Below are 23,345 nucleotides of genomic sequence, written 5' to 3'. Positions count from 1 at the left end.
GATCTAAGAGAAATTCAAATGTATGTCCACACAAAGATTTGAAGCTTTATTCACAATAAAAAAGTGGAAACAGGGCCCGGGATTTAGCTCAGTGGTTCCTCCCCCTGCCTCGCAAGCGCAAGGACCTGAGTTTGATCCCTGGCACCCAAAAAAAAAGGAGAGGAAAAAAAAAAAGTGGAAACAATTGAAATGTGCTGTGAATGGTTAAACAAAATGTGATACACTTATGTAATATACTATTCCTCAACAGTTAAAAAAACCCTATTGTTATAAACATGGACGAATTTCAAAATCTGAATGAAAAAAGCTAGACATAAAGGAAATATATATGATTCCACTTATATAAAATGCAAACTAATCTGCAGATGAAAAGCATATCAGTGGTTTATACTGGGGATGGAGGGAGGGATGGAGCATAGAGGAACAGAAGAAATTTTGGGGGTATGATAGAAATATTTTGTATCTTGATTGTGGTGATAATTTGTGGACACACACAACTATCAAAACTCATTGAATTGTACTAGCTAAATACAACTTATGCTATATAACTTATTTCTCAATTAAGATGTGAAGATAATTTTTTAAAATCCAAATTTTCAATAACTTTAGATTTTCTGCTGAACTCTAAAGTATTATTTAATTATAAACAGGAATAATTTGCTATTTTTCTGAGACTATGGCTTCTGTTAATGAAATAAAAAAAGGTCTGTGTTAAAAATCTTTAGTTAATTAACACAATAGTAGTTCTAATTTAGTGTTAATGTCATAGAGAAATGACTAATGCAGTTATCAAACACAAACTCAACGAACAGCTGTGTTTTTTGGCCTATTTTCTAAAATACTGAAAAGAGAAAAATCAATATATAGAATTTGACAACTGCACTGAAGTACAGACGGGACTCCCCATTCCCCAGTTCTCTCAGAAATCCGTTAAGAAGCAGTGAATCTTTTATCTTCTTTGTTTTGGTTGTTAACATTTGATGTTTCCTGAGAACACATGTGGATAAAATACTTTTCCAAAGGAGTTTGACATCAATCCCTGGCAAACTCCATGAGGAAATATTAAACAGATGGATTGTGAGCACTTAGAAAGGAAACCTGATATCCTTGTGTACATGGCTGAGAAATGTAGGCTGGTTGACAGCATCGTTAGGTAGATTTGTAACTGGTTGAAAGACTTATATACCAAATGAGTGCAGACTGCTTTCCTCCTGGACAGATGCCCTCTGGATGCCAAAGTTGATAGCAGTGGCCTTTTTAGTTTCAGCATATTTATTACTCAGCCATTCTTTAGATAGCTATTATAAAATTTTTATTATATGCAAATGAAGACATGCAATATATATGTAAGTTATGAAGCATAGCAACAAAATGGACAGATGTGAATTCTTTTGTTCAACTTAAAATGCAGAATTATCATCAGTACCACTAAGATATCTGTATGGTTTCCCTGATCTCCTCTAGAGGAAACCTTGGCACACTGTATTTTGTTTTTTAACCATTACTTTTCTTTTAAAAGTAGCTTTATTACCTTAAATAACACTTAGTTTTGCTTGACCTTTTCTTTTCTTTTTGGTACCGTGGATCAAACTCGGGTTCTTGCGCTTGCGAGGCAGGTGGCAGAACCACTGAGCTAAATCCCTGGCCCACTTGAGGTTTTTAAAGAAGTTTCATCTTGTATATATACCCTTGGTTATTTTCATTTTTTAATATTGAGAGAATTGCTCCATATTGTTATATATAGCTGTGATTCATTTATTCATTTTCAAAATCTTAATTTTAACATAGTGACACTCATCCATATTTTATTTTGTGGTTAGGAAACTTTATGTCTCATTTAGGAAATCCTTCCTCCTCTCCTCCACTCTTGGTCATAAAGCTTTTCTTACATTAGTTCTTCTACAATTTTGAGTTTTACCTTTCATAGTGAGATTTATTTATTTATTTATTTTTAATTTCTTTTTCATAGTGAGATTTTTAATCCATCAAAACTATATAGGACCGGGGATTTAGCTCAGTGGTTTCGCTCCCTGCTGCACAAGCGCAAGGACCCGAGTTCGATCCCCGGTACCAAAAAACCCCAAAAAACAAAAAACAAAAAAAACTATATTGTTATAAGTGGTGTGAGATAGGGATCCAATTTCATTTTTTTCCCATATGGAGTATTGATGAGTTGAGTATGGTTTAACAACTAGATTCATCTTTTTTCTACTTTTTTAATATGTTAGCCAAGCCACATACCAAGTTTTCATGTGGCTTCCTGTTTCTGGGCTCTCTATTCTAGACTGGACAATATGATACTATTTTAATTGAACTAGTTTTATAAGCCACATTAATATCTGGCAAGGCAAACCTTCACCTTAAACATATATCTTAACTTTATGTGTATGTTTTCAAGGTTAAATATATGTAAAATTCAAGATGCATATTGATCTTAACTTATACATTTATAATATATATGCAGCTTTTCAAGTTCAGTAAAAATACCCTATAGGATTTTGATTGGAATGACATTGATAGATCAATTTAAGGAGAACTGATGATATTGAATGCTCTATCCATTAACATGCTCCATTTATATCTTTTTTAAGGGGCACTAATGAAGTTTTACACATTCCCAATAAACATTCTATATATCTTTTTGTTAAGATTTATTTCTAAGGGGTTGGGATCATAGCTCGATGGAAAAGCACTGGCCTGGCATGTACAAGGCCCTACCCCTCAGCACCACTAAATAAACCAAATCAAACCAACCAAAGAACCACCACCAACAAAAAAACCAAAAACCAAAACAAAGCAAAACAACTATAAAAATTATTTACTTGTAAATGCCTTACATTTTTATTATTATTGAAGGTATTTATTAATGTTTAATTTTATAACAATTTATTTCCAATTATAAAAATGCTATTGATCCTATATCCAGCTACCTTGCTAAACCCTAATTATAATAATTGTCCATAGAATCTTTTGGTTTCTAAGTAACTAACCAAATAATTTATAAATAATGACAGTTTTGTTTCCTCCTTTACAATCATCACATCTTTTACTCTTTCTTTGTCTTATGAGACTAGGATAACTACATTAAAATGAATGGTGATGGAGTATCCATGTCTTATTCTTGATTTTTAATCTTTCTAATATTTCACCAATAAAAATTATACTTATTATAGGGTTTTGATAGATAACATTTTGATAACTTAAGGAAGTTATTTCTATTCCTGGTTTGCTAAGATTTTTCTCTTAAATAATGAATTTCTCTTAAATAATGAAGTTTTGTCTTAAATAATGAATGGATGTTAATTTTATTGTATGTCTTTTCTGTATATTAAGGTTACAAGGTTTTTACCTTAATCTGTTGATGTGGTAAACTATATATTTACTAATTAAAACTCACCCTGTATTCTTGAGATAACTCAACTTTGTCAGTACCATTTTTTTATATATGACTGGATTATTTAAGATTGTTCTATTTTCACAACTGAGACTGGCCTGCAATTTTGTATTCTTACATTGTCCTAGCTTGGTTTTTTTGTTCGTTAGTTTTTGTTTTTTGGGTTCAGCCTGGCCTTGAACTCTCAATGTTCCTCCTGCCTCAGTTCTCTCTCTCTCTCTCTCTCTCTCTCTTTCTTTCTTTCTTTCTTTCTTTCCTTTCCTTCCCTCCTTTTTTTTTCTGGTACCAGGGAGCAAACTCAAGACCTTGGGCTTGCCAGGCAGGCATGGCACCACTGAGCTACATCCCCAACCCTGCCTCAGTTCCATGAGTGCTGGGATTACAAGCATGCACTACCATGCCCAACTGGATATATTTTATTTTATTTTTTTTGGTACCGGAAATCGAACTCAGGATCTTGCGCTTGCTTGCAAGGCAGGCTCCGGAACCACTGAGCTAAATTCCCGGCCCAGCTGGATATATTTTAAATCTTGACTATTTTTTGGGGGGGGGGTACCAGGGATCATACTAGGGTACTTCCTCTTATGAGGCAGGCGGTGGAACCACTGAGCTAAATCCCCAGCCCCTTGACTATTTATTGATAAAAGATAAAGTTATACTCCCATTTATGTCCAGTATTTTCAGAATTATGAATTCCAACTTTTTTCAGACATGCATAATTTTGATAATTTCAGTCACCCTATTATCTCTCTTATAGCCACCTCCCCTTACCCCCTTTCTTAATAAGGTATATCTTTTAAAGAATGTATCCATTTTTAAAAATCTGATTTTGTTTTTAATTAAGTATTATGGTCACATACAAATATGTGCTGATGTTGTACCTTCCCCACTTTAATCCTTCTAATGAGCTGACAAAAAGCACCACTGCCAATCACACAAAAAAACAGTACTTTCAATCTTGTGTTTTTAAATAGCTGTTTAAATACTATCCTGAATAATAACTTAGTCCAAATTAAAGAATTCAAAAATAAAATCTAATTTGCTATTGTATCATGCTTTTAAAAGGATCTGAACTTATAGATCAACTATAAAAGGTGAGAAGTGTTAAATATTCTTTATTTAGTATTATACATACACCACACTGAAATGCCTTTCAGTAGGTAAAAGGTCGCAGTCTTTTTTTTTTGGTACTGGGGATTGAACTCAGGTCCTTGCGCTTGTGTAGCAGGTGGAGAAACCACTGAGCTAAATCCCCGGCCCCCTCCAGTAGGTTTTGAGATAGCATTCTCCATCTTTGTGAAAAGTCGAACATTACTAGTCAAGTCCAACCATATTTTTAGAAAGGGAAAACAGTGATAGTATTTGCTGAACTGGAATTACTATCAAAACTTGAAAAAAAAAGATATCCATTTAACTATAAGCCAATTTTACTTAAATCAGAACTGTCCAACAAAAATATTCTGTCAGCCACTCATGATCTGAATTCTGGTGTATGAGATCTATTAAATTATGGTACACATAAAAAAGCCATGAGACATTTCTGTTCTGTAATAAATAAGGCAGTGACTATTACTCATTATTAGCTTTTTTGAGGTAAGCTATTAAGTCTGCCCTTTCTCCCTTCTTAATGCCAGCGAAGATCATTTTTGTTCCAGGGATGTACTTCTTGGGATTCTCCAAGTACTCCATCAATGTCTCCTCTCCCCAGGTGATGCCTTTGTTCTTGTTGGCTTCTGTGTAAGAGAATCCAACAGCTTGACCTGTCTTCCACCCAAACAGACCATAGAGATTTGGGTCAGTCTTGTGCTTGCCTCCCTTCTCCACAGTGTGGCACTGGGCACACTTCTGTACGAAAATCTTCTCGCCTTTCTCAACATCACCCATTTTTAAATCTGCGGCGGCTTCCGCGTCAGAGGCTCAGCGCTCTTACATTGTTAGCACAGAGAAAGTCCCAGCTCAGAAGCCAGACGTCCTGCTCTCTACTGAATATATCCATTTTAATCCACATTTGAATTCCTAGTTCTACCTGCAGGTATGGTCTCTTTTCCCATTCCTAATATAACTTCTTGGGCTTTTTTTTTTCTCGTTTTTCATTCATTTAACTAGAGAAATTCTCTATTTTATTAGGTATTTTTTTTAAAAGAATGAATTTTTGAATTGTTTATTATCTCTATTGGCCTTTTCAACCAAAATAATAATAGAGAAAGATTAAATATGTGAGCTTTGAAGCCAGACTACTTGAATTTGAAGCTCTGTTCTATTAACTGAGAAACCTTGGGAAAGTTAATTTGAACATGAAACTATGTCTTAGTTTTTCACCTAAAGATTAAGTAAGATAATATGTGGAAACGACTTAGAAAGTATTTGAATAGTAAAGATCCAATGAAATGGTGCTATTATTATGATCTAGAAACAAATGTTAGAGTATGTTAAGAGTGGCTTTTAGTTCATGTCTCTTTTTCTTGAGGCTAGGAAGTTATTTAAAAACAAAATAAGTAGCATTATTCTCATGACTTACGACTCTTTTATGGGGTTCTTTGGCTGGTAGAATTGGAAGGAGCTCCTAGATCCTAAATTTATTGTGATCAAGATTTAGCATTAGGAATTTGCTGTAGGTGTAGGTTTGGCTTACATGTAAAGACGGCATAAAAGGATAAAGAAAGAATGTAACTTCTCCCTAAGAGATAAACCTCTTCATAGTTTATTTCTTGGGCCAACACTTCTTAGCTCTCTTTTAAGAGTGAAGGAGGAGTTGAATGTGGTGGTACGTGCCTGTAATCCCTGCACTAGGAAGGCTTAGGCAAGAAGATTACCATGAATTTGAGGCCTGTGCTACATAGTGAGTTCAAGGCCAGCTTCAACATAGCAAGATCCTGTCTCAACAAAACAAAACAAAATGAAAGAAAAGGAAAGGAAAGAAGAAGAAAAAGAGTAGAAAAGAAAAGCCACAAGAACTATGGAAAAATGTATATTATGTTACACGAAAATAAAAAATTACATATATGAATTACAACTATGTAACAAACATGATGACAATGGAGAGGCAATGTGGAAAAATAAAAGTAGTGTAATGGAGTAGTAGGATAATGAATGATTTTTAAATTAAAAATTATTTGATAGTCTTGTTTTCTTTTTGATAAAATACAAATTATTAAGCTTAAAATTTCTCAGGAAAAAGCATAAAAAAGATACTGCTATTAATATCAACAAATATTATTTATTTATCTGTGCCAGGTTCTGTTCTAAGAGCTTTACATGTAAGGTATATTTAATCCTCACAAAATCCCCATGAAATATCTGTAATCAGTCATCTCTTATAAATGGGAATATTGTGGAACAAAGAAAGTAACTTGTTCAAGAACACACAGTTCTATATTAAGTTATAAAAATCCAATTGGATGTTTAAATAATTGGTAGTGAAGTCATGCACTAGAGTAACTAATTTACAGCTATCTGTTAAAAGGAATGGTTAGAACTCTATATTTTAATATGGAAAAAATTACTAAATAGCTATTTAATAATAACTATCAATAAATATCTAAGTAAAAGATGCAAAAAGTGGATATGTTATATTCCTATTTGTAAAAGTAAATAATATCAATAACAGTGATAATGTTACATGTCTGCCCATATATATGTATGTATAGGAAGTACAATTCAGTAGATTGTGTCTACACTATTCATGGTGCTTATCTTATTTTATTTTATTTTATTTTATTTTTTCCCCATTAAATTTATTGGTACATTTTAGGTATAAAATACAGTTACATTCATCATTGGGATCTTGTACCATTACATGAGTCTCTTGGTTCTTATTTTTTTTCCCCCTTCCCTTGCCCTCCCTTCACCCCCTCCACCCTTCCCTATTTGTAAAGAACTTGTTTCCATTTCTTTCCTCTTCTCATATTTTTTCCTTTCCCTTTTTTCACTTCCCCTACGCCTCCCAATTCCCCTGCTCTTTTAGATCTTTTCTTCCTGTTACACAATATCAGTCATACATTTTTTAAATTACAATATTAAGATCTAGGAGACATTACCACAGATTTTACAGAATTTAAAAGGATATAGAAAGCATATTACAAAAATCTTTTTTGAAATAAATTTGATAACTTCTAAGAAGTACCTTGGAAGACAAATTAATGAAACTAACTCTGGAGGAAATATAAAATTTGAATAGCATCTATTAAAGAAAGTATATTCCTAGCTTGAAAACCCACCTATATGACAACAGCAGGCTCATAAACGTTTTAACTGATAAATTATATCAAATATTTAAAGCAGAAAAAAGAAGGAACACTTCTCCCCTCATTTTAGGAACTCAACATTGTGCTAATCCTAAAACTGGATAAAGATAATAGAAGAAAAAAAGTATGAACATAGAAATTTGTTTAACAAAACAAACTATTAGAAGTCAGATCTGGCAGGATGTAGAAAGTGGTTTTATTATAGGGATGGCAGTGTTGGTTCAGCATTGGAAGATCCACCCCCAAAAGTCATTTTTTTTTTTTAAAGTCATCATTTTAACAAAGGAAAGGAAAAAGCCATATGATCCTGTCACTACTTGGAGAAAAAGTATTGGACTAAATTCTACAGCTGTTCATGGTAAAAGCTATCAGGAGACTAGAAGTAGAACAGAAACTTCTCAACAGATCAAAGACATGTACTCCATACTTCCAGCGAGAATGCCTTATATGAACGGAGAAGATACAATGCTTTCTCCTTAAGGTGGGGAACAAGGGGAGATATGCTTACTCTTTATCTGTCCATTAAACTTTGAAACCTAGGCCCCACCAAAATAGTCTGGCAATAAAATGACACAGCTAGGATAGGACTGGCATGGCAGAAGCAAAATCTTTATATGTAGATGAAATGATCATCTACAGAGAAAATACTAAGAAATCTCTAGGAGCCCCTAGAACTTGTACTTGAATTTAGCAGGATTAGAAAACACAAGGTATATATAAAAATTCAGGTCTGTGTATACTTGCTATAAATGAAGAACTGGATATTGAAATTTTAAAGTTATGTAGCAGTACAAAGGACCTAGAAAAGTTAAAAGCAAAAACAAAAACTGTTGGAAGACGTTTAGTACCTAATTTTAAGACTTCTTCTAAAGCTACAGTAATCAAGCAGTGTTGGTGTAAGGAAAGACATACAGATCATTTGAATAAAACAGAGAATCTAGAAATAGAACCACACATATATGGTCCACTGAGTTTTGAAAGATTATTTAACATTAGCATTTTATAGAATATAAACTCTATTCAAGAGCCAAGGAAGAGATAGTGTTTTCAGCAAATGGCACTAGAACACCTGGTATCTGTATATAAAAAATTAACCTCAACCCTTTTTTTCCATACATGAAAATAACTTGAAGGGATCTATGAACCTAAATAAGAAAGCCTAAAAGTATAAAACTTTAAGAAGAAATTATAAGGGAAAATATTTATGAATTCAGGGTAGGCAAGAACTACCTAGGATACAAAAAGCATGATGTATAAAAGAAAAAAATTGATAAATGAGATTCCATCAAAATTTAGAACTTTAAATGATATCATTAAAATGAAAAGTAGTCCTTAAACAGACCATATTTACAATGAATATAACCTATGACCAGAATATATAAAGAACTCTTAGAGCTCATTAATAGACAACCCAATTAAAATGTAGACATAAGAAGATGATAAATAGCCAGTATAGCACAAGGAATGGTGTGCAACTCTAGAATCAGAAAAATACTAATCAGTACAATAATACGATTGAATTATACACTCATTAGGGAGATGAAGTCAAAAGTTTTAAAAGCCTTGTCATGACTTTTTCTTTTTGTTGGATTCTCCCCCTTTGCGTTTAATTTGTCACACCCAATGGATTCATTCTGCTGGGTTTCCCGGGGTTGTGATCCTCATTGTCTTTTCCTAGGGTATTGTCTAAAATTTTTTGGAGTGCCGGTTTGGTATTCATGAAGTTCCTGAGGTGCTCTTTATCATGAAAGTATTTTATTTCTCCATGAACTTTGAAAGATAGTTTTGCAGGGTACATCAATCTGGGTTGGAGGCTGTTTTCCTTTAGGGCTTGAAATACATCACTCCAAGCTCTTCTTGCCTTGAGGGTTTGCATTGAGAAGTCTGCTGTGATTCTGATGGCCTTTCCTTTGTATGTGATTTGTTTCTTTTCTCTCACTGCTTGTAGAATTTTGTTCTTCTGTTGGATTTCTGGAATCCTAACTATTATATGCCTATGTGTAGATTTTTTTTGATTAAGGCTAACTGGAGTCCTATAAGCCTAACTTATCTGTACGTCAAGTTCTTTTCCCCTGCTTGGAAAGTTTTCTGCCATCACTTCTGTGAAGAGTTTTTTTATGTCATCTGCACTCTCTCCTCTTTCTTCATTGACTCCAACCAGTCTTATGTTGTTCTTCTTTGCATCGTCTAGCAGCTGCTGGATTGATTTCTTGTGTTCACTTACAATTTTAAAGCAATTTTTCTTTTCCTCCTCACTAATTGCAATCTTATCTTCTATATGTGAAATTCTATCCTCACATTGGTTCATTCTGGTGCACAGACTTTCGATGGAGTTTTTAATCTCTTGGAAATCTGTTTGTATCTGTTTTATGGATTCCATTTGTTTCCTATGTTGGGATTCCATTGTGTTCCTCAGATCCTCTATTTTTTTTATCTGTGTCCTCTCTAGATTTATTTATTTATTTATTTATTTTTGTATTAAATTCTTTTATTGGTACATTGTAGATATACAACACAATTACATTTCTCATTGGGAATTGTACCTTTATATAATGCATCTTGGTTCTTATTTTTTCCCCATTCCTAGCCCTCTCTTCACACCCTCCACTCTTCCCTATTTACAAAGACTTTATTTCCATTTTTTCCATTTCTCATCATTTTTTCCTTTCCCTTCTTTCCTTTCCCCTGCTCCTCCTACTACCCCTACCCCTTTGGACCTTTTATTCCTATTTTACATTATCAATTATTCATTCTAATCATTGGCACATTTTAGGTATACAATATAATGACATTCATCATTGGAAATTTGCACCTTTACATAGTCTCTCTTGGTTCTTGTTTTTCACCCTTGCCCAGCCCTCCCTTCAACCCCTCCAGCCCTATTTACAAAAATTTTGTTCCTATTTTTCCATTTTCTCATATTAATCCCATTCCCTTCTATCCTTTCCCTTAGCCCTCCCACTTCCTTCCCCTTTGCCCTTTTTCTTCCTATTTCACATGACCTATTATACATTTAGTCCTTATTTACACTTTCAGTTTCTCATACCAGAGAAACTATTCAGTATTTACACATGTGTGTCCTATTTATTTCACTTAAGAGTATTGCCTCAGTGTGCATCCACTTAGCTATAAATGTCTCTAATTTCTCATTTTTTATGGCTGAGTAGTACTCCATTTTATAAAAAAACACATTTTCTTTATCCAGTCTCCAGTTGATGGGCATTTGGGCTGTTTCCAAGTTTCAGCTATCACAAACTGTGCTGCTATGAACATGGGTGCACATATATCACTGTGGTATGATTCTTTTAATTCTTTGGGGAAGATCCCCAGCAGTGGAATAGCGGGGTCAAATGGGACTTCCAGTCCTAGTTCTTTGAGGTATCTCCATACTGATTTCCACAGTGCTTGCACCAGTCTACACTCCCACCAGCAGTGGAGCAGGGTTCCTCTTTCCCCACAGCCCCACCAACATTTGTTATTGGTTGATTTCATGAAAGCAGCCATTCTTTCTGGAGTGAGGTGGAATCTCAGCATTGCTTTCATTTGCATCTCTGGAATGACCAGTGATGTTGAACATTTTTTCATGTATTTATTTGCTATTTCTACTTCTTTGTGTGAGAAATGTCTGTTCATTTCAGATGCCCATTTTCAGATTGGGTCTTTAAATTTGGGAGGTCTGATCTTTTTAAGTTCTTTATAGATTCGAGATAGTAGACCTTTGTCTGAGGAAGAGCAGGTGAAGATTTTTTCCCACAGTGTGGGTTGTCTCTTCACACTGCTGGTGGTTTCTCTTGCTGTGCAGAAGCCTTTTAATAAGAAGAGATCCCATTTGTTGATTGTTTGTGCTAGTTCATGGGCAACTGAGGTTTTGTTCATAAAATCTTTTCCTACACCGATGTCTTCAAGGGTTCTACCTAACCTCTGTTCCAACTGGTTCAGAGTTTCTATTTTAATATTTAGATCTTTAATCCATTTTGATTTTAGTTTAGTGCATGGTGAAAGATATAGGTCTAGTTTTAATCTTTGGCAAGTTGAAGCCCAATTTTTCCAGCACCATTTATTAAAGAGGCTATCTTTCCTCCAGTGAGGGTGTTTGGCTCCTTTGTTGACGATGAGATGGCTGAGTGTGTCTGGCATTGTTTCTGCATCTTCTAATCTGTTCCACTGGTCCTGAAGCCTGTTTCTTTGCCAGTACCATGCTGTTTTTGTCACAGTAGCTTTGTAGCATAGTTGCAGGTTGGGGATTGTGATACCCCCTGCCATGTCTCTGTTACCTAGAATTGCTTTTGCTATTCTGGGTCTCTTCTTGCTCCAAATGAATTTTTGGATTTTTTTCTTGCCTCTCTAGATTTATTAATCATGTCTTGCATCATGGTGCTTATCTTTGGAAGGTGGGATTTTTGCTTTCTTTTGAACTGTCTCTTTTATACTTCTTAGTGTTTAAATTTATATAACTTGCAATAAGAATTTTAAAAAATGTAATCAAGGACCGAGATTTAGCTCAGTGGTTCCACCGCCTGCTTCACAAGCGCAAGGTCCCAAGTTTGATCCCTGGTACCACAAGAAAAAAAAAAAAGACAAAAGCTACCACAAAGAGCACTGGAAGGGTCTTTCAGGTAAATCTGAAGATAAAGAATAAAGTAGACAAGTTAGATCAAACAGGAATAAATGAAAGAAAGTAACATTTGTATTCTTGGAAGAAAAAGTATTAGACTCTACAGGTTAAATTTTTTTTTTGGTACCAGGGATCGAACTTGGATCCTTGCGCTTGAGGGGCAGGTGGCAGAACCACTGAGCTAAATCCCCGGCCCCTCTACAGGTTAAATATTTATAGAAAGCCTTAACTAATGTGAGTGCAATATAAAGTTAATCTTTTCATTTGAGATTTTTTTTGGTGGTGGTGGGAGAGAGTTTTGAGACAGGGACTATGTAGTCCAGGCTGGCCTTGAACTCATGGTGATCCTCCTGCCTCAGTCTCAAAGTTCTGGGATTACAGGTGTGCACTACCATCTCTGGCTTCATTTTAGATCTTTTTAAGGAGATAAAAAAAAAAAGTGAGTCTGCTTTTTAAAATTCTAAATTCATTCTTTGATGTTTCTGAATCTTCCAGAGTCTCTAAGTCCTCTTTGTGATGAATAGTTCCTATTGAGTAGAACTATAGATGACAGATTTAGACTAATTGAAGGACATATTCTCATTTTTACTTTTAATACTAATCTATCAAAATTTTCTCTTGATTTGTTTCTTCAAAAAGTACAGAAGCTTTCTATTTAACTGATGACCATATTTATCAGAGTTTAAAAATTGTAACTAGTTTTAAGAACTGTATGAATCAATTTATATTATTCACAGATTACAAAGGAAAGCTACCAATACTTGGAATATGTCCCTATTTGAGTTGATATCACAGAGGGTGACCACAACCTCTCTCAAGTCATTTGATTTTTAAAATTATTAATTTATTTATTGAAAACATTTACTGAGAACCTACTATGTGCCAAGCAGAGTGCTAAGTGCTAATGACACAAAGATGTATAAGAAACAGTCTTAGCTTTAGGTAACTGACAATCCATTTATGAACTGGATATTATAAATTAATCTCAGGGTTGGGAATATAGCTCAGTTGTAGAGTAGTTGGCTAGTATATGTGAGATCCTGGATTCATCCCCAGCACCAAAAGAAAAAAAAGAAAAAGGAAATCTCAGAAATATACCAAACCATCCGTTACAAAAATTTAAAAAACTATTAGTAAGAGTAGCTAACTTCTACTGAGTACTTACCATGTACTAGGTTATTAACACACATTATTTCATTTAATTCCCATAACTACTGCATGGGTAGGAATTAATAACCTATACAGTAGTTTAGTGAGGCTAAGTACTTTGCCCAAAGTTACATAGATAGTAAGTGATATAACTGAGATTTAGAGTCAAGCAACCTAGTACTGGAGTACTCATTCTTCTGAAGATGAGAGAAACTCCTTTTGCTACTGTCTTGATAACAACAACAAAATGAAGGAAAAACTAAGAAAATAAAGGGACTAATTATGAGAATAACGACAAACTAGGAAGACTTCAAGCAATGTGCCAGATATACTGTATGGGTCAGATTTTCATCACTGGGATCAAATGCCTAGCATATATAATTAAAAGTAGAAAAGGTTTATTTTGGCTTATGGTTTCAGAGGTTTCAGTCCATAGCAGGCTGGCTCCAAGGCAGAAACATCATGATGGAAGCGCATGATGTATATCTTTCAAAAATACACCCCCAATGACCCATCTCCTTCAACTGAATGATTGAATCACCTTCCAAAAGCCCCACTCCGAACACATGAAACTTCTGGGGGTCATTTTATTTTACTTTTTTGTCTTTTTGAGACAAGATCTCACTATGTAGCCCAGGCTGGCCTTAACTCACAGTGATCTTCCTGCCTCAGCCTCCTGAGTTCTGGGATTACAGGCATGTACCACCACACCTGACTGGGGTCATTTTAGATCTAAACCATAACATATGCTTAGCCTAAAAGAGCAACTACTGTCAATTTGTGAGCTAATATATTCTTTAGAAGCAAACAAGGAGCTATCATGGACAATGAATAAGGTAAAAGGAGCTTTCCTACATTTAAAAGCTCTACTATAAAGCACAAGCCACTGACTATTCTAAAAGAAGGCATCAAGCAGCCTTCAAATACTCTGGCTATGTGCTATTAGAGATACAAGTTCTTTCTGAATATAGTCTCTGAAGGGGGAAAGGGACATAATCTATGCCTCATCTATACTTGACTGAGAGAAAGAAGAGGTTCTTTCTAGCAGATTAGTTTGAGAAGCCAATGGGGAGGGTTCCACTGGTACTATGGGGAACTGTGATTGCCTTAGCCTGGGTTATGGCCCACTCTGTGACCTTAAAAGTGGAGGTGTTGCCACAGAAAGAGAATGTAGTGTATGCCACATCAACCAAGAAGGGACTTCACAGGTATGAGGGGCAATTCATGCAACAAATACTTTCTGATAATCTAGGCTATTTGATACACTTGGCCACAGAAAATGATTAAAACAAGTCTCTGAACCTGATGTATTCAGAGTTTAATGAAGACTGAAAAGATATGAAATAGTTCATAATTTAGGTGAATAGACAAAATTATTACACAATAAAGCAATGGTGAAAAGTTCTACCTGGCCTACAATTAAGTGCTGAAATGTATGGTACATACCACAAGTGATGTAGTTCTAAGGAGAGGAAAATCAATACTGTAGTCATGAACTGAATTAGGATTTAAGACATAGGCAGGATTTGGCTGGAAGAGGATAGGAGATGGAATTAAGAAAAAAGGAGAGGGGCCGGGGATTTAGCTCATTGGTTCCGCCGCCTGCCTCGCAAGCGCAACAACCTGAGTTCAATCCCGAGTACCAAAAAAAAAAAAACAAAAACAAAAAAGAAAAAAGGAGAAAGAATTCAGAAGAAAAGATTAGTGAGGAGATTGGGGTTCAAAAGGACAGTCAGTGAGGAGACCGGCTTGAGAGAAGCAGAGTGTATATAGCAGATGAGAATTCACAAACCACATGGCCAAGGCTGGTTAGTCTCCTTCTTTTGCCAGAACAATGTCAGTGCTTTAAGATGCTAGAAGCATCCATATGTGCCAGAATTTGACAAGAACCACACCCTTAGTTACCAACCACCCTAATTCACTATGTGGTAGAGTGGAGCAGGAGGAGGAGGAAGGAATTTTTCCTTTTAATATCTATAAAATTTCAGTGTTTACTGGTAGAATATATTGTTTCTGAAATAAAGTAACTATTACATAATTCAGTCTAAGACCTAAAAACATTTGTCTGAAATGCAGTGATATCTCCTGGGTTAATTTATCATTTAAGAACATGGAAAATAATCATCTTGACTTGTAAAAGACTACTTATTAATAATAAATTATTACTGTTCCTTTCACTTAAGTTCCTGAGGCAGGAGGATTGTGAGTTCAAGGCTAGCTTGGGCAACAGAGCAACATCTCATCTCAAAAAAAAAAAAATCTTACCATCATTGCCAGACTCATCAATAGGAGATGCTGAGTTCATATCTTCTAGGATTCCCTTTATGATTTCAACAACTTGAAGCCTCCTGACTCTAAGTAGGTCTTTATCTTTCAACCCTTCCTCCAACTGTTTGACTACCTCTTTTCCAGGCTGGGAAGTCAGGATGGTAATCTGAAAATAAATCCAGGAATCAATGTTCTCCCTGATGTCCAATGAGGAACATCACAGTACAAGTCGGTAGTAGTGGCTATTGTATTTAATGAAAAGAAGATTTAACTGTAAGTTACAAATAAAATTTTAGTTAATCTTCATCAAAAGGCCATGAAGTGCTATAAAATCAAATTTCATTTGGCAGACTATAGTGAGACAGGTCATCACAGGACCTTTCAAGGGAAGATGAGCTGACCCCAGAAAAGGACCACTGAGATATGTTCCTTCAAAACACTGCTTTTACTGTATCTGACACATTTTGATAGCCATGTTTTCACTTTAATTTAGTTCAAAATATTTTTGAATTTCTCTTGAGATTTCTTCTTTGACCCATGTGTTTCTTGAAAGTGTGTTGTTTAATCTCCATGTATTTTTGGGTGTTTTTCTAGTTATCTCCAGTTAACTAATTTCTATTTTAATTGAGTTGTGGCCTGATAGCAAACATTGTATGATTCCTATTCTAAGAAGTGTTTTATGGTCCAGAATGTGGTCTACCTTCATGAATGCTCCATATAAGCTTGAAAAGAATGTGTATTCTTCTATTGTTGGATGATGTATTCTATAGATGATGATTATATCTAGTTGATTATTGGTGTTATTTACTGAGTTCAACTATGTCCTTACTGATCCTGCTGGATTGGTCTATTTTTGATAGGGAGAAGGTGAAGTTTCTAAGTACATATAGTTAATTCACTTATTAATTTGCAATTCTATATGATTTTACCTTGTTTTTTATGGTTTGGATCTGAAATGTCGCCAAAAGGCCATGTATGGAAGGCTTGGTTTTAGCCTGTGATGCTATTAGAAGGTTGTAGAAACTTTAGGAGGTTGAGCCTACTTGGAGGAAGTAGGTCACTGGGGGTATAGCCTTGAAGGGTATGTTTGTCCTCTGTGCCTTTCTGTCTTTGCTTTCTGGCCACCATGAAGTGAGTAGCTTTCTACTGCCATGCCCTTCCATCATGATATATTGCCTCACCACAGGTCCAGAAGCAATAATGTCAAATGACCATGACTGAAATCTCTGAAACTGTGAACCAAAATAAATCTCTTCCTTCTTTAAGTTGTTATTCTCAGGCATTTTGTCACTGTGACAAAAATCTGACTACTTTAAGACACTCATTAATATGACACTCTGATGTTAGAAGCATACATGTTAAGGATTGTTATATCATCTTGAAGAACTGCCTTCTTTACCATTATGTAATGCCCTTCTTTATCCCTGATAACTTTCTTTGCCTTGAAGTCTGCTTTGTTTGTAATTAATATAGTGACTCCTGCTTTCTTTTGACTAGTGTTAGCATGGTATATTTTTCTCCATCCATTTACTTTTTTTTTTTTGATACCGGGGATTGAACTCAGGACCTTGAGCTTGGAAGGCAGGTGGCAGAACCACTGAGCTAAATCCCCGGCCCTCCATCCATTTACTTTTAAGCTATATGTATCTTTATGTTTAAAATTTTTTATTAGTATGTTTGCAGTACATAATGATTACATCTATTGTGGGGAGTTGGTACACATATATAACACATCTTAATATTTTTCATCCCCTACCCATCCCATTCCCGTCTGCTCCTTCCAACTTCTGGTCCCCTATCCATTTGCAAAAGCTCTGTTTCTCTTTTCCCTTCTTCAATTCTTTCTTTACCCCTTTTTTTCTGCCTCCTTTTCCTCTCCTCCCTCCCCCTGCATCTTTATATTTAAATTGGGTTTTTGATACACAGCATATAGGTGGGTCTTCCTTTTTAATCCACTCTAACAATCTTTTTAAAATTTTACTTTTAATTTTTTTGTGGTGCTGACCATCAAACCCAGGGCCTTGCCTAGGTTGGGCAAGCACTCTACCACTGAACCACAGTCCCAGCTCCAACTCTGGGATCACTGACATTCAAAGTGATTACTGACATAGTGGTAATATATATCATATTTATTACTGTTTTCTATTTGTTGCTGCTCTTTTTTCTTATTTTTGACTTTCACTCTTTTTATGCCTTTTGTATTTTTTTTTTTGGTACCGGGGATTGAACTCGGGTCCTTGCACTTGCGCAGCAGGCGGCAAAACCACTGAGCTAAATCCCTGGCCCGCCTTTTGTATTTTTAACCAAGCACCTTATATGATTCTATTTTCTTTCCTTTCTTAACATGTCAATTATAGTTCTTTTCTTTATGTTTTAAAGTGGTTGTCCTAGAATAGTGATGGCGAACCTTTTAGAGATCAAGTGCTCAAACTGCAACCTAAAACCCACTTATTTATCACAAAGTGCCAACACTGCAATTCAACCTGAATATTAAGTTTTTAGTTTAGAAAGAACAACTCATACATTAACATCTTTTGTCATAAAAGATAAACAACACGTGTCATAGGTTCACCACAACTGTCCTAGAGTTTGCAATATACATTTATAATTAATCCAAGCTTACTTTTTTATTTTTTTAAGTTTTACTTTTTATTACTACATGCTTGCAGTACATAGTGTTTACATTCTTTGTGTAAAGCTGTTATGTATACATAACACATCAATAACACTATACCACTTTACAAGTACTTTATTGCAACAAAACAATCTTAATTCCTCTCTCCTGTCTTTTATACCATTGTTTCTCTCTTTCTTTTTGTACTGGGGATTAAACCCAGGGCCTCACTCATGCTAGGTTAGCACTCCACCACTCAGCTATACTCCCAGCTCCTTTTTTTAAATTTTGATACAGGGAATTGCTAAGTTGTGCTGGCCTCAAACTTGTGATCTTTTTTCCTTAGCCTCCTGAATAACCAGAATTATAGATGTGCACTACTGCATGTGGCTAGATCTGAGTTTCTGATTGATATTATTTTCCTTCTCTCTAAAGAGCTTCTTTTCTTAATGATTCATTTTTTTCTTTTCTTTTTAAAAATCAGTGTATGCGTGTTGCATAACTGTTTCAAAATAGTTGCATTTGTTTGGGATATTATATATAATATATACGATATTATATATATTATACATGTCATATATGTTATATAATTTCTTGATCATTTTCAATCCCTTTACACTGCCTCCCTAAATTTTCCTTCCCTCTAAAGAACTTCTTTTAACATTTCTTTGAAGACAGGTCTATGGAAAATTCCCTCAATTTTTGTTGGAGAAATTCTTTGTTTCTCCTTCATTTTTGAAGGATAATTTCACAGGGTACAGAATTACAGATTGGTGGATTATTTTCTCTCAACCCTAAATACTTCTCTTTGTTCCTGTTTTGCTTGCGTAGTTTTTAAAGCAGAAATTGGATGTAATTCTTTGTTCTTCTTCCCCTCCTCTGGCTTCTTCTAGGCTTGTTTCTTTATCTTTGATTTTCTGTAGTTTTAAAATAATATGTCTAGGTATAGGATTTTTTTTTCTTTTAACGTGATTAGTGTTCTCTGAACTTCCTGGGTCTTAAGTTTGCTGTCTGATCTTAATTTAGGAAATTTGCAATCAATGCTGCTTCAAATATTTCTTCTATCCCTTTCTCCTTCTTTTTCTGGTATTTCTATTGTATATATTTATTTATATCTTTTGTAGTTTTTCCTCAGTGCTTAGATATTCTGTTCTGGGGCTTTTTTCCCTCAGTTTTTGTTTTCTTCGCTTTTCAAATTTTGGAGGTTTCTATTAATATAGCCTCATGTTCTGAGATTATTCACTCAGCCATGACAAATCTATTAACCAGTCCATCAAAAACTTCATTTCTGTTAAGTGTTTGATTTCTGTTGACTATCGTGGTGTCTACTTTATCCATTAGATTTCTTGCCAAATTGCTCTTTCATGTATCTACTTTATCTATTAGAGCCCTTACCGTATTAATCATTGTTGTTTTACATTGTACATTCCAATAATGTCAATGTCCCTGTCACATTTAGCTCTGATGATTGTTTTGTCTTTTCAAACAGTGAGGGTCATTGCTTTTTATTGAGCCTTATATGTTCTTGATAGTCAGACATGATGTACAGGGCCAAAGAGACTGCTGTAAGAGGCCCTTAATAATGCGGTGTTAAGTATGGGAGGAAGGGAAGCATTCATTAGCATTACATTAAATTAAATTATATTAAAACAAAATGATATAAATAATTTTATAAATTGCATATAAGTTGTATAAATTTAATAAAATAAAATGTAATTTAATATGAAATAATTTATATTTTATTTTATATTAGATCTCAGTCTTTTGAGAACCTATGTCTCTGAACTGTAAATTTCAGAAGTATTTCTTAGTTTTTTTTCCCTCCCCATTAGTTGGGACAAGAGGGCTAGAGTGTGCTAGAAGTCTATTGCTGGCCCAAGTTTAGTATTTCTTGTCCCCCAGGTCAATTAGGCTCTGATAAAAATCCCAGCAGGTTAGGCTTTGTTTAACTGCTTAACTAGTTTCTTCTGAGGCAAAAACTTGTTAAAAAGAACAAAATGCTCTGACGTATTTAAAAATGGTTGCTTTTACCCTCCCCTTGTCTTAGGCATAAGGTAATTTCCCCCTGATATTTATTGTGAGAGCCTCATTAAATTTCTTGAGGCCTCTCTATGACTGAGTCCTGGAGTTTTTAACTTTCAGACTTGTTCATTCCTAGCTTTCAGTTATTCATCAAAGTTCTTATTTTTCTAGCCACACACTGGTTCCCATGGAGGTTTATGCTCCAGTATGTTATAATCCTCTGTCCATCTGTCTCTCTAATTTTCTTTTTCTTTTTTTTGGCACTGGGGATCAAACTCAGGTCCTTGCATTTGTGCAGCAGGCGGCAAAACCACTGAGCTAAATCCCCAGCCCTCTAATTTTGAAGGCAGGAGTTTGCCCTGTGAACTTATTTCTCTTAGGGAGTTGAACACAGTTGTTGACTTTTCAGATTGTTTAGTATTTCACTAGTATTTAGAATGAAGTGGCAACTTCCAAGTTTCTTGCATGTGAAACTGGAAAGCAGAAGTCCCACACAATTATTTTTAACTCATCTGTTTGCTGCCTGAAGTTACCAGAGGCTGAAATGTATTTTAACTCATACTCACTCATGTACCCATGGAGTATGCAGCCATGACTTAACTTAACTTATATTCTTAAGACTGTCTCAGTCAAGGGCTGGGGATTTAGCTCAGTGGTTCTGTCATCTGTCTCGCAAGCGCAAGGTCCCACGTTTGATCCCCAATACCAAACAAACAAACAAAATATCTGGGCCAGGGATTTAGCTCAGTGGTGCTGCCACCTGCCCTGCAAGTGCAAGGTCTGTAGTTCGATCCCTGGTATCAAAAAAAAAAAAAAAAAATTGTCTCAGTCTGGCACTAGAATAGTAGCAATTTTTATATTTGCACATTAAATAATCCCAAGAAAATTTACTCAATTTGATGCCAAAATTTGATTAAGGATAGTTACAAATTCTTAAGGATATTCAGGTAAACATAAATATCAATACCAATCTACAGAGTTTAATGTTTTGTTTTACAAATTCCAAAAATCTGGAGGTAGATGGCACATTCAGATTTTATTTCAGCTTTTCCTTATAATTCATTTTAGTCTCTAATTTACTGAGCTCCTTTCTATACCTATCTATATTTTAAGACTCTTATAGGTTATAGGATAAAGAGAAACATGGTTTCTGCCTGCAAGGAGCAGAGAATCTAGTTTTGAAAATTACATTCAACTTGTATAAAACAGAGAACAATGTAAGGATTATAAATAATGAAACACCTATATAGACCAAAATGGGAAGATGGCTTTCAGTCCTAAAAGTCAGCATCTCTTACCTCCAGAGAAGTGTAGGGCAGGGCAGCACTTGTGTTCATATGTCTGCTATATTGCTTGAACTGCTGGAGCCCATCCTCTACTGCCAGCTGCAGAGAAATGCTCTGTGGTCTGAAACAACCCTCTCTCTGTAACATGTGGAGCTCTGAGATGCAGGCTTGCAACCTAACAAAGTTCCCTCTCACTTGCTGCAGAAAAAAATGAATCAAAGATATAAATCTTTAGTGACCCAGATTTCAGTTTAATTAAGCAGTCCAATTTCATTATCCATTATTCCTCAGGAATTTCTTCCCTCCTAAAAATCAGTTTATTTGAACAACATACAATAGTGGATGCCTATCATATTGTAGGCATTGAACTAATAATATCTTCCCTTTATTAGCGGAAGGAAAATTTGCAGCCCAAAAGGTTTTGATTGTGTAAATTTACCAGAAGTAGGAAAGGAAGAGTTTTAAGTCATTCACTTACCAATTGGAAGGTCTAGTTGTGACTGCTTAGTTTTACTTTGGATAATTTGCAAACTGGAGACCTAGCAGCATTGCATTTAGTAAACGTTACCTTTATTTTTACTTAGTCACTGAGAAGCTGTCTATTTTAAAAAAAAGATGTGCTTCCAGGAATGAGGATTTTTTCAGAATTAAGGTCATACTTGATCCATGCTTCAGGATTATTTCAGTACAACAGAGATAACTGGCTTCATCTGTCAGTTTGAGAAACTAACATGTAAACTCCAGACAAGTGACTTTTCGGTTCTCATCCTCATTTATGAAAACTTGTTCTTAAGAAGTAATCTAGGAGGGCCAGGGATTTAGCTCAGTGGGTCTGCCGCCTGCCTCGCAAGCGCAAGGACTCGAGTTTGATCACTGACCAAAAAAAAAAAAAAAAGATTTCTGCAGTATAAAAGAAGTAATCTGGGGCTGGAGATTTAGCTCAGTGGTTCCACTGCCTGCCTTGAAAGCACAAGGTCCCTAGTTCGATCCCCGGTACCAAAAGGAAAAAAAAAAGTTAACTTTTGGGCCGGGGATTTAGCTCAGTGGTTTCGCCACCTGCTGTGCAAGCACAAGTACCCAAGTTCGATCCCCGGTACCAAAAAAAAAAAAAAAAAGAACTAATCTAATGATTCTAGGTCAATGTTACTTCTAAGGCATATGCATTGTGAATAAATGTGGACTAAAGATCTGTGACAATATTTGAAGGAACTCCATGCAACAATAGCAGCTGGAGAAAATGAGGAATTATATTTTGGGATAGGGAAACCTTCCTGCCCAAAGACTACACCTGATTTATACCTGCAATGTACATAAAATCCATGACCATGAGCTATAATAGTGACAGGGTACAATGATCGTATAAATTAACCAGTGCTTTGTTTAGCTCCAGGGCTGCTTACTTTGCTTTACATGCTCCTCTTCCTGAGGTTTTTATTTTTTGAAGGGGGGCACAAGAAATTCAACATAATTCTGACACAAAGAGAACTTGTGATTGAGATAGGAAGAGAAGAAAACTATCAAGAAAAAAATGAGAACAAGGGCTGGGGATGTAGCTTAGCAGTACAGCACCTGCCTGGTAAGTGTGAAGCCTTAAATTTGCTTCCTGATACAAACAGAGAGAGAGAGAGAGAGAGAGAGAGAGAGAGAGAGAGAGAGAGAGAGAGAACACAAATCAGACCATAATTAGCCTTGGCTTTGAGCATTTTTTTTTCTCACATATCTCTTAAAGGAATCTTAAAAGCAATATACCTCT

General features: G+C 35.2%; 2 protein-coding genes and 1 pseudogene across 4 annotated transcripts in view; 1 reads left to right on the top strand and 2 right to left on the bottom strand.

Moving 5' to 3' along the window:
- The window catches only part of M1ap (meiosis 1 associated protein), an 89,859-nt gene that overhangs the window by 38,043 nt on the left and 28,471 nt on the right, over positions 1–23,345 (bottom strand). For all 3 annotated transcript variants that reach the window (XM_021258263.2, XM_004844659.3, XM_021258261.2), the window contains 2 exons: positions 21,605–21,790; positions 15,668–15,836 (listed from right to left, as the gene is read on the bottom strand). In XM_021258263.2, coding sequence (XP_021113922.1) covers positions 15,668–15,836; positions 21,605–21,790 — 355 coding nt within the window. The remainder of the gene's footprint in view (positions 1–15,667; positions 15,837–21,604; positions 21,791–23,345) is intronic.
- Positions 4,445–5,298, bottom strand: LOC101723798 (cytochrome c pseudogene; annotated as a pseudogene).
- Positions 5,316–23,345, top strand: part of Sema4f (ssemaphorin 4F) — a 170,699-nt gene continuing 152,669 nt past the window's right edge. The window contains exon 1 of the mRNA XM_087202132.1: positions 5,316–5,426. The gene's annotated coding sequence lies outside the window, so the exon portion shown is untranslated. The remainder of the gene's footprint in view (positions 5,427–23,345) is intronic.

This window comes from Heterocephalus glaber, unplaced genomic scaffold, assembly GCF_053883595.1.
Source record: "Heterocephalus glaber isolate CG9 unplaced genomic scaffold, H.glaber_assembly_v1.0 deba00000470, whole genome shotgun sequence".
Classification (NCBI taxonomy): Eukaryota; Metazoa; Chordata; class Mammalia; order Rodentia; family Bathyergidae; genus Heterocephalus; species Heterocephalus glaber.
Note: the sequence above shows the minus strand (reverse complement) of the source record. Positions and strands in the feature narration are given on the sequence as shown.